General features: G+C 43.6%; 1 protein-coding gene across 1 annotated transcript in view; it reads right to left on the bottom strand.

The window, feature by feature from the left end:
• Positions 1 to 19,540, bottom strand: part of exoc3l1 (exocyst complex component 3-like 1) — a 117,840-nt gene that overhangs the window by 97,709 nt on the left and 591 nt on the right. The window contains exon 2 of the mRNA XM_061927938.1: positions 11,521 to 11,618. Within this exon, the coding sequence (XP_061783922.1) occupies positions 11,521 to 11,618 (98 nt within the window). The remainder of the gene's footprint in view (positions 1 to 11,520; positions 11,619 to 19,540) is intronic.

Here is a 19,540-nt window from a genome sequence, read left to right as displayed (position 1 = left end):
CATTTTCATACTTTTCAGTTGGCCAACATTTCTAAAAATCCCTTTTTTGTATTAGCCTTAAGTAATATTCTAATTTTGTGACACACGGAATTTTGATTTGTTGCCACTTCAAATCATCAAAATTAAATGAAATAAACATTTGAATGCATCAGTCTGTGTGCAATGAATAAATATAATGTACAAGTTACACCTTTTGAATGCAATTACTGAAATAAATCAAGTTTTTCAAAATATTCTAATTTACTGGCTTTTACCTGTATATGTATATGTATATATATATATATATATATATATATATATATATATATATATATATATATATATATATATATATATATATATAAAAATGTATGTGTGGGAAAAAAATCACAAGACTATTTCATCTCTACAGGCCTGTTTCATGAGGGGATTCCCCCTCATGAAACAGGCCTGTAGAGATGAAATAGTCTTGTGATTTTTTTCCCACACATACATATATTGCGCTCTACTACGGTATCGAGCACTATTTTTTGGATAACCTTATTAAGACATGTATATATATATATATATATATATATATATATATATATACAGTGGGGCAAAAAAGTATTTAGTCAGCCACCAATTGTGCAAGTTCTCCCACTTAAAATGATGACAGAGGTCTGTAATTTTCATCATAGGTACACTTTAACTGTGGGAGACAGAATGTGAAAAAAAATCCAGGAATTCACATTGTAGGAATTTTAAAGAATTTATTTGTAAATTATGGTGGAAAATACGTATTTGGTCAATAACAAAAATTCAACTCAATACTTTGTAATATAACCTTTGTTGGCAATAACAGAGGTCAAACGATTACTATAGGTCTTTACCAGGTTTGCACACACAGTAGCTGGTATTTTGGCCCATTCCTCCATGCAGATCTTCTCGAGAGCAGTGATGTTTTGGGGCTGTCGCCGAGCAACACGGACTTTCAACTCCCTCCACAGATTTTCTATGGGGTTGAAGTCTGGAGACTGGCTAGGCCACTCCAGGACTTTCAAATGCTTCTTATGGAGCCACTCCTTCGTTGCCCGGGCGGTGTGTTTGGGATCATTGTCATGGTGGAAGACCCAGCCACGTTTCATCTTCAAAGCTCTCACTGATGGAAGGAGGTTTTGGCTCAAAATCTCACGATACATGGCCCCATTCATTTTTCCTTAACACGGATCAGTCGGCCTGTCCCCTTAGCAGAAAAACAGCCCCAAAGCATGATGTTTCCACCCCCATGCTTCACAGTAGGTATGGTGTTCTTGGGATGCAACTCATTATTCTTCTTCCTCCAAACACGACGAGTTGAGTTTATACCAAAAAGTTCTATTTTGGTTTCATCTGACCACATGACATTCTCCCAATCCTCTGCTGTATCATCCATGTGCTCTCTGGCAAACTTCAGACGGGCCTGGACATGCACTGGCTTAAGCAGGGGGACACGTCTGGCACTGCAGGATTTGATTCCCTGTCGGCGTAGTGTGTTACTGATGGTAACCTTTGTTACTTTGGTCCCAGCTCTCTGCAGGTCATTCACCAGGTCCCCCCGTGTGGTTCTGGGATTTTTGCTCACCGTTCTCATGATCATTTTGAACCCACGGGATGAGATCTTGCGTGGAGCCCCAGATCGAGGGAGATTATCAGTAGTTTTGTATGTCTTCCATCTTCTGATAATTGCTCCCACGGTTGATTTTTTTCACACCAAGCTGCTTGCCTATTGTAGATTCACTCTTCACAGTCTGGTGCAGGTCTACAATTCTTTTCCTGGTGTCCTTCTACAGCTCTTTGGTCTTGGCCATAGTGGAGTTTGGAGTCTGACTGTTATAAGGCTGTGGACAGGTGTCTTTTATACAGATAACGAGTTCAAACAGGTGCCATTAATACAGGTAACGAGTGGAGGACAGAAGAGCTTCTTAAAGAAGAAGTTACAGGTCTGTGAGAGCCAGAGATCTTCCTTGTTTGAAGTGACCAAATACTTATTTTCCACCATAATTTACAAATAAATTCTTTAAAATTCCTACGATGTGAATTCCTGGATTTTTTTTCACATTCTGTCTCTCACAGTTGAAGTGTACCTATGATGAAAATTACAGACCTCTGTCATCATTTTAAGTGGGAGAACTTGCACAATTGGTGGCTGACTAAATACTTTTTTGCCCCACTGTATATATATATATATATATATATATATATACATATATATGCATATACATACATACATATACATACACACACATATGTATATATGCATGTATGTAGATAGATACATATGTGTGTGTGTATATATATATACACACACATACGTATCTATCTACATACATACATATACATACATATATATATATATATACATACATTTACAGCCATATAAATATATATATATATATATATATATATATATATATATATATATATATATATATATATATATATATATATATATATATATATATATATATATATATATATCCATATACATATATATATATATATACATACATATATATATATATATATATATATAGATGGCGGCGCCCTGATGGCAGCGGCTTGCAGACGCTCTTGGAAGTGTAGAGCGATTTGGCAAAAATACCCGTCAATTCTGTCTATTTCATGGCTGGCTCACAGCGTGGACACTTCGTGATCAGATACGACCGACAGACGATTCTGGATGTGGATAGATCGGGCCGTTATAGGCTGAAAGATGCGGGTACTTTCGACCTCCTCGCTAGCATGGGGATTCTTCGCTGGCTACATCCAGCGGCCTCTAAAGCAGCGGAGTTAAGTGCCAGCGGGGACCGTCAACGGAAGACACGTAAGCGGTGTGAGCGGAAGCAGAAGCGGGGATGCCGAGCGGGGCTAACAACAAAGCGAAAGGCTAATCCTCAAAGAAGCGCTAGTCCGGGTGAGAAGTTTGTTAAAATAGAACTAGCCAGCGCCAGGCTGGATAATACCTGCACACATAGCAACTATTTTAGAACAATACACAACTCAAAATTTTTTTTTTCTGTGTCAGAAGTAGACATGCACTCTACTGAGGTGGCAAGTTATGATGCGTTCGGTTTATCACAACATCAAGCAAACAATCGGAAAATTCCCGTCATATCAATTCCTAGGTATGGTCGAAATTATTTAAAGTGCACTACACATAATAAACACAGCATTATTAATATTGCTACTACGGATAATTTCAACAAAAACTCCTCAAAACAGCCCACTACCTATAATATGGGCTTCTTAAACATAAGATCATTATCTTCCAAAACGCTATTAGTTAATGAGGTCATTAGAGACAATAATCTTGACGTTATTGGTCTCGCCGAGACCTGGCTCAAACCAGACGATTTCTTTGCGCTGGGTGAGGCGTCTCCTCCTGGCTATGCGGGAGCGCATATTGCCCGTCCCATTAAAAGGAGTGGGGGAGTTGCACTCATACACAATAAAAACTTTAATCTTACCCCGAACCTAAATAATAAATATAACTCGTTTGAGATGCTTACTATGAGGTTTGTCACACCGCTGCCTCTCCACCTGGCTGTTATCTACCGCCCCCCAGGACCCAATTCGGACTTCATCAGTGAATTTTCAGAGTTCGTTGCTGATTTAGTGACGCACGCCGACAATATAATCATAATGGGGGACTTTAATATCCATATGAATACCCCATCGGACCCTCAGTGCATGGCGCTCCAGACTATAATTGATAGCTGTGGTCTTACACAAATAATAAATGAACCTACGCATCGCAACGGAAATACGATAGATCTAGTGCTGGTCAGGGGTGTCACCACCTCCAAAGTTACGATACTCCCGTATACTAAAGTAATGTCCGATCATTACCTTATAAAATTTGAAGTTCTGACTCATTGTCAACAAACTAATAATAATAACTACTATAGCAGCCGCAACATTAATGCTGCCACAATGATGACTCTTGCTGGCCTACTGCCTTCGGTAATGGCACCATTCCCAAATTATGTCGGCTCTATTGATAACCTCACTAACAACTTTAACGACGCCCTGCGCGACACCATTGATAGTATAGCACCGCTAAAGCTTAAAAGAGCCCCTAAAAGGCGCACCCCATGGTTTACAGAAGAAACTAGAGCCCATAAATTATCATGTAGAAAGCTGGAACGCAAATGGCGCGCTACTAAACTTGAGGTTTTCCATCAAGCATGGAGTGATAGTTTAATAACTTATAAACACATGCTTACCCTAGCTAAAACTAAATATTACTCAAATCTCATCCACCTCAACAAAAATGATCCGAAATTTTTGTTTAGTACAGTAGCATCGCTAACCCAACAAGGGACTCCTCCCAGTAGCTCCACCCACTCAGCAGATGATTTTATGAATTTCTTTAATAAGAAAATTGAACTCATTAGAAAGGAGATTAAAGACAATGCATCGCAGCTACAACTGGGTTCTATTAACACAGATACGACTGTATCTACGAAGGATACCGCCCTCCAAAATAGTTTCTCTCTCTTTGATGAAATAACACTAGAGGAATTGTTAAGATGTGTCAATGGGACAAAACAAACAACATGTTTACTTGACCCATTTCCTGGGAAACTTATTAAGGAACTTTTTGTATTATTAGGTCCATCAGTGCTAAATATTATAAACTTATCACTTTCCTCTGGCACTGTTCCACTAGCATTCAAAAAAGCGGTTATTCATCCTTTGCTCAAAAGACCTAACCTCGATCCTGACCTCATGGTAAACTACCGGCCGGTGTCCCACCTTCCGTTTATCTCGAAAATCCTCGAAAAAATTGTCGCACAGCAGCTAAATGAACACTTAATGTCTAACAATCTCTGTGAACCTTTTCAATCCGGTTTCAGGGCAAATCACTCTACGGAGACAGCCCTCGCAAAAATGACTAATGATCTACTGCTAACGATGGATTCTGATGCGTCATCCATGTTGCTGCTTCTTGATCTTAGCGCTGCTTTCGATACCGTCGATCATAACATTTTATTAGAGCGTATCAAAACATGTATTGGTATGTCAGACTTAGCCTTGTCGTGGTTTAACTCTTATCTTACTGACAGGATGCAGTGCGTCTCCCATAACAATGTGACCTCGGACAGTGCCGGCCCAAGCCTCCATGGGGCCCTAAGCAAAATTTGATTTTGGGGCCCTCTATTTCTGCCAATAATATATAAATAATATATAAACTCATTGCGGCTCTGGCAGTGTTGTTTACATTATCCTATTGTCAGCCTGGCATGTCTTTACAAATGACATGTCATTTATAAAGATATGGGGGTGGCCCAGTTAAGAACATAAATAATACCAATGAATGAACGAATGATGTCCAGAGTGCCACATATGGTTCCTAATCTTAAAATGTAGAAAACATTCAGCTACAAGAGTGGACTGGGGTTGAACAGTCCAAGTGATAAAGCTTTGTATTTACAGTAAAAGTGTCATCTTGTCTCATCAGTCTTGTACATATTAGTCTTTAATTACTAGTTTATATTTTTAGTTAATTGTTCATATTTAATGTTTACTTTGTACAAAGAGAGCGCAGTCTACTGAAGTTAAATTCCATGTGTGTTAAACATAACTGGACAATAAAGCTGATTCTGATTCACTTTATTATTTTTGGTAACAAAAACCTGAAACAGCAATGTGCAAAAATGTTGACCTAAAATTGTGTTTTTGTACAATAATATATCTTTGATCATTTAGAAATCATCAGTCAGACTCGTACATGCAAAAAATAAAAAATAATAATTTTTTGTTAATTGCTTTTGGGGGCCCCCTGGTGGCCGCGGGGCCCTAAGCAAGCGCTTAGTACGCTTATGCCTTGGGCCGGCTCTGACCTCGGACTATGTTAAGGTAACGTGCGGAGTCCCCCAAGGTTCGGTTCTTGGCCCTGCACTCTTTAGTATTTACATGTTGCCGCTAGGCGACATCATACGCAAATACGGTGTTAGCTTTCATTGCTATGCTGATGACACCCAACTCTACATGCCCCTAAAGCTGACCAACACGCCGGATTGTAGTCAGCTGGAGGCGTGTCTTAATGAAATTAAACAATGGATGTCCGCTAACTTCTTGCAACTCAACACTAAGAAAACGGAAATGCTGATTATCGGTCCTGCTAAACACCGACATTTATTTGATAATACCACCTTAACATTTGACAACCAAAACAATTACACAAAGCGACTCAGTAAAGAATCTGGGTATTATCTTCGACCCAACTCTCTCCTTTGAGTCACACATTAAGAGTGTTACTAAAACGGCCTTCTTTCATCTCCGTAATATCGCTAAAATTCGTTCCATTTTGTCCACTAGCGACGCTGAGATCATTATTCATGCGTTCGTTACGTCTCGTCTCGATTACTGTAACGTATTATTTTCGGGTCTCCCTATGTCTAGCATTAAAAGATTACAGTTGGTACAAAATGCAGCTGCTAGACTTTTGACAAGAACAAGAAAGTTTGATCATATTACGCCTATACTGGCTCACCTGCACTGGCTTCCTGTGCACTTAAGATGCGACTTTAAGGTTTTACTACTTACGTATAAAATACTACACGGTCTAGCTCCAGCCTATCTTGCCGATTGTATTGTACCATATGTCCCGGCAAGAAATCTGCGTTCAAAGAACTCCGGCTTATTAGTGATTCCCAGAGCCCAAAAAAAGTCTGCGGGCTGTAGAGCGTTTTCTATTCGGGCTCCAGCACTATGGAATGCCCTCCCGGTAACAGTTAGAGATGCTACCTCAGTAGAAACATTTAAGTCCCATCTCAAAACTCATTTGTATACTCTAGCCTTTGAATAGCCCCCCTTTTTTTTAGACCAGTTGATCTGCCGTTTCTTTTCTTTTCTCCTCTGCTCCCCCCTATCCCTTGTGGAAGGGGAGACACACAGATCCGGTGGCCATGGATGGGGTGCTGGCTGTCCGGGGTCGGGACCCGGGGTGGACCGCTCGCCTGTATATCGGTTGGGAACATCTCTGCGCTGCTGACCCGTCTCCGCTCGGGATGGTTTCCTGCTGACCCCACTGTGGACTGGACTCTTACTGTTATGCTGGATCCACTATGGACTGGACTCTCACAATATTATGTTAGACCCACTCGACATCCATTGCATTCGGTCTCCCTAGAGGGGGGGGGTTACCCACATATGCGGTCCTCTCCAAGGTTTCTCATAGTCATTCACATCGACGTCCCACTGGGGTGAGTTTTTCCTTGCCCTTATGTGGGCTATACCGAGGATGTTATTATTTTTATTATTCTTCGGTCAATGGTCAACAAAATAAACAAACAGTTGCACATTCATAGATTGAAAATGAAAATGAAAATGTTGCAGACCGAAAGGGTTTAGGCTGAAGTTGAACACTTATAGCGCCTAACCCTATAAACAATGTCAAGTACAAGATGAACTTCCAAAAATTATGAAATGTCTTTTGTACAACATATTATAAATACACATTATACACAATATGAACACTGTTCAATTATATACACAGTAAAGGCATGTGAAATATCCTTATACGCGTGTTAAACCTTTGTACCAATTTATATACTATATACAAACAATTATACTTCCATTATTATTTATATCCCACATTTAGTATTTTAATTAACATTGATCATAGTATTAACTACTGTGTTGATTCAAGAGTGATATATTTTTCCAAGACATTGGTCTTAAAGTGTTTTTTAAATGTGTGAATGGACCTGGAACATTTTAAGGAATCATCCAAGCTGTTCCACAGTTGAACCCCCCTGACAGAAACACATCTACTTTTTAAGCTTGTTCTTATCTTAGCTTTCTGGAAGACAGCTGAACCTCTGAGGTCATAGGGATTCTCTCTGGGTTTGAACCTCTCCTGTAGACACCGAGGCAGCATGTGGTTATGAGCTTTGTACGTCACAATAGCAGTGTTGAGGTCAACAAGATCATGCAGTTTTAAGGTTTTTAATTTAATAAACAGAGCATTGGTATGGTCATGATAATCTGCATAATTTACAATTCTAATCGCTTTCTTTTGAAGTAAAGTTAAAGTTAAAGTTAAAGTACCAATGATTGTCACACACACACTAGGTGTGGCGAAATTATTCTCTGCATTTGACCCATCACCCTTGATCACCCCCTGGGAGGTGAGGGGAGCAGTGGGCAGCAGCGGTGGCTGCGCCCGGGAATCATTTTGGTGATTTAACCCCCAATTCCAACCCTTGATGCTGAGTGCCAAGCAGGAAGAATATAGAGTTGATGTTTGTTTTGTAATTGTTTCAACACAATAATTAAGATAAGGGAGTACGAAAGAATTATACAACATATTAAGAGCCTTTTGATTTACGGAGTTTTTGATTTTATGTAACATAGCAATATTTTTTGCCATCTTTGTCTTAAGTATATTTATGTACAGTTTCCAATTTAATTTATCATCTATATAGATTCCCCAAAATTTTGTTGAATACACCCTTTCTATCTCCATATCATCAATTCTTATATGACACTGTATGTTATTTTTCCTATTTCCAAAAATTATATATTTTGTTTTATTTAGGTTGATTGACAGTTTATTGGCATCAAACCATTGCTTTAGTATATGGAGTTCGCTCTCTACAGCCTCCAAGAGTTGGCCAAGGTCTTGCCCAGAACAGTACAGACTTGTATCGTCAGCAAAGAGAATACAATTGAGTTTTTTTTTAAATTTTGCAGATATCATTAATATACAATAAAAACAATTTTGGTCCCAGTACAGAACCTTGGGGCACTCCATGTGTTATAATCTTTTTATCTGAATCTACATTGTTCATATGCACATACTGTTCTCTACCACCAAGATAACTTTTCAACCAATCATGAGCAAAACCTCTAAAACTATACCTCTGCATTTTGTTTAAAAGTAATGTGTGATCGATGGTGTCAAAAGCCTTGCTCAGGTCAATAAAAACGCCAACAACAAACTCCCTCTTATCAATTGCAGTGGTTACCTCCTCAACTAGTTCCATCACTGCCATGGAAGTGGACCTGTTTGCTCGAAAACCGTATTGGTGTTCACTTAGCAAGTGATGCTTGTCAATAAAACTGTCTAATCTTGACACAAATAATTTTTCAAGGACTTTTGAAAATTGTGAGAGTAGAGAAATAGGCCTATAGTTGGTGAACTGATGCTTATCTCCACTTTTGAAGATGGGAATAACTTTTGCCGTTTTCATTTTCTTTGGGAAAACTCCTTTTATAAAATAAATATTACATATATAAGTGAAGGGAACAGCTATAAAATCAACAATTTCTTTGATCAGAGAAAAGTCCAAGTCACAGCAGTCTGTTGACTTCTTGTTTTTCTGAGAATTTACAATTTCTGTGATTTCACTTTCATAAACGGGGGAAATAAAAAACGATTCTAAGTTCCTTTGAATGGTTTGTTCATTAAATTTGACACTGTTTTCAGGTTGTGCAATTTCATTTGCTAAATTAGGTCCAACATTCACAAAGAAGGTGTTAAAAGCATCCGTTATTTCCTTAGGGTCATTTATAGTTTGATTATTTTCTATGAAATAGCTTGGATGTTCCTTATTTGTCATGTTTTTTTTAATGATACCATTTAAAAGGATGTCGTTGTGGCTTGTGCAGCCCTTTGAGACACTTGTGATTTAGGGCTATATAAATAAACATTGATTGATTGATTGATATATATATATATTAGAGATGCGCGGATAGGCAATTATTTCATCCGCAACCGCATCAGAAAGTCGTCAACCATCCGCAATCCACCCGATCTAGCATTTGATCAGAACCGCATCCGCCAGCACTCGCCCGTTGTTATATATCTAATATAGACGATGCAAGGCATTAGTGAGGTTATAAAGCTTTTGCCTGTTAAAGAAAGGAGACTGATCCAATGCAGTACAGTCGTTCGCGTGCCACGCTGTCACGACCCAGACGCACACCAGTGCGCAATCATATGGGAGCCGCGCTGAGCGCACCTCCAAGCGCGTCTCGCTGCCGGCGACGGCCGGGTATATGGGCCCGACGCTCCAGCGCCATCCATTTTCAGGGCTAGTTGATTCGGCAGGTGGGTTGTTACACACTCCTTAGCGGGTTCCAACTTCCATGGCCACCGTCCTAGCTGCTGTCTATATCAACCAGGGTGAGCCCCACCCCTTTCGTGAGCGCACTGCGCGCGGAGTGACCCCTGTTACGCGCCCCCGGCAACAGGGGTGGCGGGCAGGTAAGCTGCGCGGGCGGAGCGCGCGGAGTGACCCCTGTTACGAGCCCCCGGCCACGGGGGTGGCGGGCAGGTAAGCTGCTTACCTGCTGCGCGTGACGCCGGCCGCGGCGAAGGCGGACGAGGCGGGGTGTCGGTGCGGTGGGCGCGGTGGTGACCCTGGACGTGCGTCGGGCCCTTCTCGCGGATCGCCTCAGCTACGGCTCCCGGTGGGGCCCTCTCGGGGGAAGGGGCCTCGGTCCCGGACCCCGGCGAGGCGTCCCTTCTCTGCTCCGTAAAAGTGTCCATCTCTTTTCTTTTTTTTTCTTCTGTTGTGGCATATGCTGCAGGTGCCTGCTCGTTTTTCATATGTGGGTAACAACATTTAACTATGTATATATATTTCCGAATTGGTTTAACTGCCACCCGCCTGAATCTATTTAAAATCTAATTTTTTTTTATTTCAACCACCCGACCCGACCCGACCCGACCCGCGGATAAAATCTAATTTTTTTTAATTTCATCCGCCCGATCCGCGGATAATCCGCGGACTCCGCGGTTGTGCCCGCAAACCGCGCATCTCTAATATATATATATATATATATATATATATATATATATATATATATACATATATATATATATATATATATATATATATATATATATATATATGTATATATATATATATATATGTGTGTGTGTGTGTGTATTCCAGCTGACTTTGACGAGATGCGGGATACACCCTAGACCCTAGCCAAATAAATTGTTTTTAAAATAATCCACAAAGTTAAACTATTAAATAAATGCTCCTCTGCCAAGACACAGACCATTACAATTATAAATTATTAACGTGAAATGACTTTCTGTCATGTAAATAACATGATATTTCCTTTTTTTTTTTTTAAATAAAATAACAACTGTAACAAACAAAGACCTGTTCCAAATGAAAGATACCCTTACACAAATTATGTTGTCATCTGGCGCTACATAGAAAATAATAATAAATAACTCAGATTCTTCTTCTTTAAAAGTAACTAAAATAATATATTTCATAATAATGTATACTACAGTATACGTTTCATACAAAAGCTGGTTGACATAGGTGGATCATGTTTAGCATTATTATATTATATCAATATATATAATAATATTGTTTATGTATTATATAGCTGTATTGACCAACACATTCATTCCTCTCCGTCTTAATATAATGTCATTATACTGTGTATATAATAGTATCATTAATGTAATTAATAAACATTCATTCAGTTTTTAAAAAGTGAAAAATAATGTTGGTCAGAATACTATTAATATTTAATTACCTTCTGTTTTGCTTGTCCTGTCATCCACTGATGATGAAGATGACGATGAAGATGATGATGGTGATGTTGACATTCCGTCCGTCCAAGTCTCCATTTTTCTGAGGGTCAACACAGAGAAGACTTATTGATGGGCAGACAGGGAGCAGAACAAGAAGACACAAACGAATTAATTCCTCTGCTTTCACTCGGCAGCAAACTTCCTCTCTGGAAACTGACAGGAAAGGAGGAACTCATGGTGGAATGGTGGGGGGAGGAGTCGTTGGCATGGCGACTGGAGCTATAGGGAGGTTTATTACAATGAAATAATTAAGTATTTGATAACAATAATGATACGAAAAATAATAATAACAATACAGATATGAATAGGAATACAGATAAGAATAAAAAGAAAAAAAGAATACGAAAAAAAGAATAAAAAGAAAAAGAAAAAGAAAAACAAGAAGAAGAAGAAGGACAAACAATGATTACATTTATAAAACATGGTGGCAAACTTTCTGCAAAGTCCAAACACTAAAATGAAGGAAGTTAAGCAAGCTCCCAGGAATTCAGGTCTGACGAACTTCCGTGTAGTCCAGGGGTTAGCAACCCGCGGCTCTCGAGCCGCATGCGGCTCTTTAGTGTCGCCCTAGTGGCTCCCTGGAGCTTTTTAAAAAATGGAAAAAGATGGGGGAAAAATATATTTGTTGTTTTAATGTTTCTGTAGGAGGGCAAACACGACACAAACCTTCCTAATTGTTAGGAAACCCACTGTTTAATGTTTGTGTTCATGCTTCACTGATGACAGTATTTGGCCAGTGTCGTTTTGTCCTACTATTTTTGGCGGTCCTTGAACCCAATTGATCTGCCGTTTCTTTTCTTCTCTGCCCCCCTCTCCTGCGTGGAGAGGTTATCAGGTGACCACAGATGAAGCGCTAACTGTTCAAAGTTGGTGTTGTGCACCAGGCAAAGGGAAGGAGGCGACACCAAGGCAGAACTGAGGTTTATCAGGTTTATTGAAAACCTTGATGAGTGTGTGGGGTGTGTATGCTACCACAAGTGAATGAGTGCATACGATGTGTAGGGTTAACAATGTAAGTTTTACCAGGGGGTGTTGTCGGTGCGTGTTGTATGAATCGTTCGTCAAATCCAAGGGGCAAGGCGAAGAGGCAGTCAGCAGGGAGGCAAGCAGTCGGGGGCTGGAGAGAGGCAAGGATGTCCGAGTCCAAGCAGAGGTCAAGGGTCGAGGGAGGCAAGCAGAGATCCAGGTGGAGGTCGTGAGGCAGGACACGATCACAGGCAACAGGGAAGACACTGTGGAAGACACAAGGGACATCAAACACGGGAACGAGGAAGAGCACAAAGAAGGCGAGCAAGGAACGAGGGAGTGGTGCCAGACGTGATGCTTACTCAGGAAGATTGGCTACGTTCTGGCGAAGGTCCTTTGGGTCCGCTGGCTTTTATGTTGCTCCCTCTCATCAGGCCCAGGTGTGCTGATGCGAAATTGCTTGCAGCCCTGTCGCTGCATGGGCGTGCTGTGCTCAGTGTGAGCAGGGGCGTGTCCAAGTGTGCTGCCAGCAGAGGTCCCGGCAGCACCAGCTGCCGAGGAAAAGCGGGTTCGAATCCGCGCCGTGACAGTACCCCCCCACCTAGGCGAGGCACCCGACGAGCGCCGGGGAGCATCAGGATTGGCACGGTAGAAATCCTCTAAAAGAGAGGGGTCGGCAAGGTAGGAGGCCGGCACCCAAGATCTGTCCTCCGGTCCAAAACCCTCCCAGTCGACTAGATAAACAAGCCCCCTACCCTGTCGACGGACCCTGAGGATCTCTTTGACGGTCCAAACCTGGTCCCCGTTTTCCAGGAACCTAGAGGGAGGGGGGGCAGGAACAGGAGGGGACAGAGTGCTCTCCGCTACCGGTTTTATCTGGGACACATGTACCACTGAGTGTCTCTTGACCGAGGGTGGGAGAGCCAGTTTGACAGATACGGGGTTAATGATAGAGATGATGGGAAATGGACCGACATAGCGTGGTGCTAATTTCTTGGATGGTACCTGGAGATTTAGGTCCTTAGTCAGTAACAATACTTGCTGTCCCGGGCGATAGGATGGAGCCGGAACGCGATGACGGTTGGCATTGCGGCACATTTTAGCCGAAGCTCTCTCCAAGGCTGCTCGAGCTGCTCTCCACACCCTCTGACATTTCCTGATATGGGCCTTAGTCGAGGGCACAGCTATCTCTTGTTCTTGCTGGGGAAACAAGGGGGGTTGATAGCCCAATGAACATTCGAATGGTGACATACCGGTAGCGGAGCTCTTCAAGGAGTTGTACGAATACTCCACCCAAGGGAGGAACTTGCACCAGGTTGTGGGCTTCTTACTGGCCACGCAACGGAGCATGGTCTCCACGCTCTGGTTTGCCCTTTCAGCCTGCCCGTTGCTCTGGGGGTGGTATCCCGAAGTGAGACTGACCGAGGCCCCAATCCCCTTACAAAAGGCTCTCCAGACTTGAGAAGAAAACTGGGGACCCCGATCAGAGACAATGTCTACCGGGATACCATGCAGCTTGATGACGTGTAGAGTGAGGAGGTCAGCCGTCTCCGAAGCAGAAGGTAGTTTGCGCAGCGGGATGAAATGGGCTGCTTTGGAGAAGCGGTCTACAATGTTTAGAATAGTAGTGTTACCTCTGGAGGCAGGAAATCCCGTGATGAAATCCAAGGCGATGTGTGACCAAGGGCGGGCAGGAATGGGAAGCGGGTGGAGGAGACCAGCCGGAGGTCTGTGAGAGGCCTTGCTGCGGGCACAAGTAGAACATGCTGCGATGAACTCACGTGTATCCTTGGCCATGGATGGCCACCAGAAGCGTCTTCGCAGTAGAGACAGGGTTCGTTGGAAACCAGGATGGCACGAGAACAGACTAGTGTGGCCCCAATCCAGGACTATGGATCGCTGTTCCTGATGGACAAAAAGTCTGTTGGGGGGTCCACCCCCAGGTCCTGGATTGGAGCGCAGCGCCGACTTTACGAGTTCCTCCACTTTCCACGAAACCATCCCCACGATGCGAGAGGGAGGGAGGATGGGAATGTCCACTGAACGCTCGGAAGGTTCTTCCATAAAGACTCTGGAGAGAGCGTCCGCCTTAGCGTTTTTCGACCCGGGTCTAAAAGATAGCAAATAGTCAAAGTGAGAGAAGAATTGTTGCCATCTTGCCTGTCGATTGTTCAGCCTCCTGGCAGAGCGGATGTGGAGGAGATTACTGTGGTCGGTCAGAATCTGGAACTGGTGACGGGCCCCCTCCAGCCAATGTCTCCATTCTGCAAGAGCCTCGTGGACCGCTAACAACTCTCTATTCCCGGCGTCGTAGTTCCGCTCTGCCAGGGACAAACGTCTGGAAAAGAAGGCAACGGGGTGAATCAGATTATCAATCTTTGACCGTTGGGAAAGAATAGCACCAATCCCGGAGTCGGAAGCGTCCACCTCCACAAGAAAGGCAACATCCAAGTCAGGGTGGACGAGGACAGGGGTGGAGATGAAGCTCCTCTTTAGGTCCTCAAAGGCGTTGTTGGCCTTATGAGACCAAACAAACGAGCCCTTCGGTGAAGTGAGGGCATGGAGTGGTGCGGCAATCTGGCTGAAGTACCGGATGAAGCGTCGGTAGAACCCAGCGAAGCCGAGAAACCTCCGCAACTCAGTTCTGGAGGTTGGCTGAGGCCACTCTACCACAGCATCCACCTTCTTGGGGTCGGCTCTGATGTGCCCCTTCTCGACCACAAAACCAAGGAATTCGACAGAAGAGGTATGAAAGCTGCACTTCTCGGCTTTGACGAACAGGCGGTTCTCCAGAAGTCTCTGGAGCACGAGTCGAACATGATGCTGGTGTTCAGCCATACTACGGGAAAAAATCAAAATGTCATCAAGGTAAACAACGACGAAAAGATCCAGCATGTCACGCAAAATGTCATTCACGAGGGCCTGAAAAACGGCTGGGGCGTTTGTAAGTCCAAAGGGCATGACTCGGTACTCGAAGTGCCCTAAGTGGGTGTTGAACGCCGTCTTCCACTCGTCTCCCTCTTTAATCCGCACAAGGTGATAGGCGTTGCGGAGATCCAATTTAGTGAAGACAGTTGCTGGGGCCAACGGCTCAAAAGATGAGTTAAGCAGCGGTAGTGGGTACTTGTTCTTTATAGTAATGTTGTTGAGGTGACGGTAGTCTATGCAGGGCCTGAGTGAACCGTCCTTCTTGGTTACGAAGAAGAATCCCGCTGCCAGTGGAGACTTCGATGGTGTGATGATCCCTGAAGCCAGGCCCTCCGTGATGTAGGTCTTCATAGCCTCTTTCTCTGGGAGTGACAGGTTATAAAGACGGCTGGAAGGTAATTTAGCCTCTGGGAGAAGCTCAATGGCACAGTCGTAAGGTCTGTGTGGGGGTAGACCCTGTGCTTGCTACTTACTGAAGACCTCCGCTAGGTCATGGTAGCAGGCTGGTACTAGTGACAGGTCCGTCTGAGGAGCACTGGTACTGGGGCGGTGGACTGGAGGGGGAGCTGACCTGAGACAATTAGCATGGCAGAGTGTGCTCCAAGCCAAGATCCTGCCAGAGGTCCAAGAGACGTGGGGGTCATGTTGACGGAGCCAAGACCTACCCAGGACCAGCGGGGCAACAGGTGCTTCCAGAATCCAAAGACTGATGGTCTCGACGTGATTTCCCGAAATGGTCAAGGAAATGGGTTCAGTGCGAAACCTGATGGGTCCCAAAGGTCGCCCGTCCAGGGCTTGGGCAGGAAGAGTCTTGTCCAAGTGGACCAGGGGAATGCCCATCTGTCGGGCGAACTCGAAGTCCATGAGACTCTCGTCGGCTCCTGAGTCCAAATATGCCTCTACTTGAATAGATCTTGAGCCCCAAGCAAGGGTAGCGGGCAACAGGAAATTGGGGTTCTCTTTCTCTTGGGGGAAAGACGTATGGCTCACCAGGATCCCCTCAGCTGGTGAGCCTGGTCTTTTGGTTTCACCGGACAATAGCGGAGGATATGTCCGGCTAGACCACAGTAAAGACAGAGACGCTGTCGGTGCCTTCTCTCTCTCTCCTCAACGGTCAGTCGGGTCCTTTCCCACTGCATGGGTTCAGAAGCAGTCAACACGGTGGGTGTACACTGTAGTGGCACGGCGGGGGCCTCAAAGGTGGGTAGGAGTTGAGAACTGGGGCTGTTCCTCGCGACTCGCTGAGCTCGCTCAGCAGCACGCTCAGTCAGTCTCTGGTCGAACATTAGTGCTAGTTTGATGAGGTCTCTGCAGAATGTGGGTCTGTCCCTCAGTAGGCCGTCCTTAATTTCCTCGGAGAGGCCCCGACGGAACGCGCTCTGGAGCGCCCTGTCGTCCCAACCGCTGTCAGCCGCCAGGGTCCGGAATTCCAGGGTGTAGGCTGCCACAGAGCGAAGTCCCTGCTGGATGGAGTGAAGGCGTCCAGCGGCGTCCCCCCCATCCTTAGGGTGGTCGAATACAGCCCGGAATTCAGCACGGAAGGCAGCGTAGTCTGAGCTCAATGCCATGGTCCTGTCCACGGCAGCCGTAGCCCACTTGAGGGCAGGTCCAGTGAGCAGGGCAAAAATGAAAGCGATCTTAGCCCCATCAGAGGAATAGCGTGAGGGCTGGTGTTGAAAAATCAGATCGCACTGAACAAGAAATCCTCTACACAGCTCAAAATCCCCCTCGAAAAGTCTAGGACTGGCAATTTTGGGCTCCCGTTCCAGACTGCAGGTTTCAGGTCTTCGGGTTGGAGAAATAAGCTGCGGGGCTGCTGCAGCGGGAGTCACTCTAGGCATTAGGCAGTCCAGCCTAGAGTGTAGTCCGGAGAAAGCTCTCTCCAAATTGTCCTCAAGAGCGAAAAAACGCTCTTGGTGCTCATTGACTACGGCACTAAGAATAGACAGGTTGGATGTCCTGGGGAATCGGGACTGGGCCTCGCCGGTGTCGCCCGGTTCCGCCATGTTTTTGGCCAGAACGTACTGTTGTGCACCAGGCAAAGGGAAGGAGGCGACACCAAGGCAGAACTGAGGTTTATCAGGTTTATTGAAAACCTTGATGAGTGTGTGGGGTGTGTATGCTACCACAAGTGAATGAGTGCATACGATGTGTAGGGTTAACAATGTAAGTTTTACCAGGGGGTGTTGTCGGTGCGTGTTGTATGAATCGTTCGTCAAATCCAAGGGGCAAGGCGAAGAGGCAGATGACATGGCACCCCAAACCATCACCCAACCATGCAAATTTTGCATTTCCTTTGGAAATCGAGGTCCCAGAGTCTGGAGGAAGACAGGAGAGGCACAGGATCCACGTTGCCTGAAGTCTAGTGTAAAGTTTCCACCATCAGTGATGGTTTGGGGTGCCATGTCATCTGCTGGTGTCGGTCCACTCTGTTTCCTGAGATCCAGGGTCAACGCAGCCGTCTACCAGCAAGTTTTAGAGCACTTCATGCTTCCTGCTGCTGACCTGCTCTATGGAGATGGAGATTTCAAGTTCCAACAGTACTTGGCGCCTGCACACAGCGCAAAATCTAGCCGTGCCTGGTTTACGGACCATGGTATTTCTGTTCTAAATTGGCCCGCCAACTCCCCTGACCTTAGCCCCATAGAAAATCTGTGGGGTATTGTGAAAAGGAAGATGCAGAATGCCAGACCCAAAAACGCAGAAGAGTTGAAGGCCACTATCAGAGCAACCTGGGCTCTCATAACACCTGAGCAGTGCCAGAAACTCATCGACTCCATGCCACGCCGCATTAACGCAGTAATTGAGGCAAAAGGAGCTCCAACCAAGTATTGAGTATTGTACATGCTCATATTTTTCATTTTCATACTTTTCAGTTGGCCAACATTTCTAAAAATCCCTTTTTTGTATTAGCCTTAAGTAATATTCTAATTTTGTGACACACGGAATTTTGGATTTTCATTTGTTGCCACTTCAAATCATGAAAATTAAATGAAATAAACATTTGAATGCATCAGTCTGTGTGCAATGAATAAATATAATGTACAAGTTACACCTTTTGAATGCAATTACTGAAATAAATCACGTTTTTCAAAATATTCTAATTTACTGGCTTTTACCTGTATGTATATATATATATATATATATATATATATATATATATATATATATATATATATATGGCTGTAAATTTGCTGTACAGTAAGTGTGCTTGGCTCCGTTTTTCAGGAACACTAATACAAAAACTCCCAATAATGTCCGATAGAATGCTAAAACATTACCACAGACCATCTGAAAAAACGAAATGGGATTGTACAATATTTTACTGAATGAGACACCCAGAATATAAGGAATGTGGGATTTAAAATATTAACTATGAAGTTACTTCTCAGACCACCTCCTTGATCGACAACTTTTACAACCAAGCAAAACGCAACAAAAATGCAACAAACACGGCAAAATATGAACGCAAAGGTTAAAAACACCTACAATCTGAAGAACTTTGTCTTAAAAATCTGCTTCCACGTCTGTCCCTGACAACTGCTTGACAGGCTGGCTGCTCTGGAAAGGAACCCTGACCACACTGCTTGGTGCCTCGTCTGAGCTGCTGTGACGTATATTACCGTAATAACCCGTACATTACTCAAAAGCGCAGATTCCAACCATTGAAATACTTTCTGCAGTTCAAGATTTACGGTCATTTGAAAACAGTACATCATACATCATCATGGCAGCTACAGTTTTAATGTTACCAGTCTAAAAAATGTATTTGGAAACATCTGGGGGGGCCGGATTAAAAATCTTAACGAGTTCTATCTTTTACCTAGGTCTGGTGTATACAGTACTTGAAGTTTTATACCTGGCTCAAAAACATGACTTGTAATTTAGGATGTTTGTGACATTTTAATAAAGTTGAAAATGTCTAGCTTTACTAAAGAAAACGTTGTCATATTAAACTTGGGTCTCTGTCACACAGGATCACTCTTTGACAAGATCAAACCCCCACTCTGCTTTGTATCAAAGCCTGCTTTTTCCATCTTAATGACAAGTACTGTGTCACTGCAGAGA

The sequence above is a fragment of the Nerophis lumbriciformis genome, linkage group LG35, assembly GCF_033978685.3.
Source record: "Nerophis lumbriciformis linkage group LG35, RoL_Nlum_v2.1, whole genome shotgun sequence".
Taxonomy (NCBI): domain Eukaryota; kingdom Metazoa; phylum Chordata; class Actinopteri; order Syngnathiformes; family Syngnathidae; genus Nerophis; species Nerophis lumbriciformis.
The sequence above is the reverse complement of the archived record's forward strand: the minus strand, read 5'-3'. Positions and strand labels throughout refer to the sequence as shown.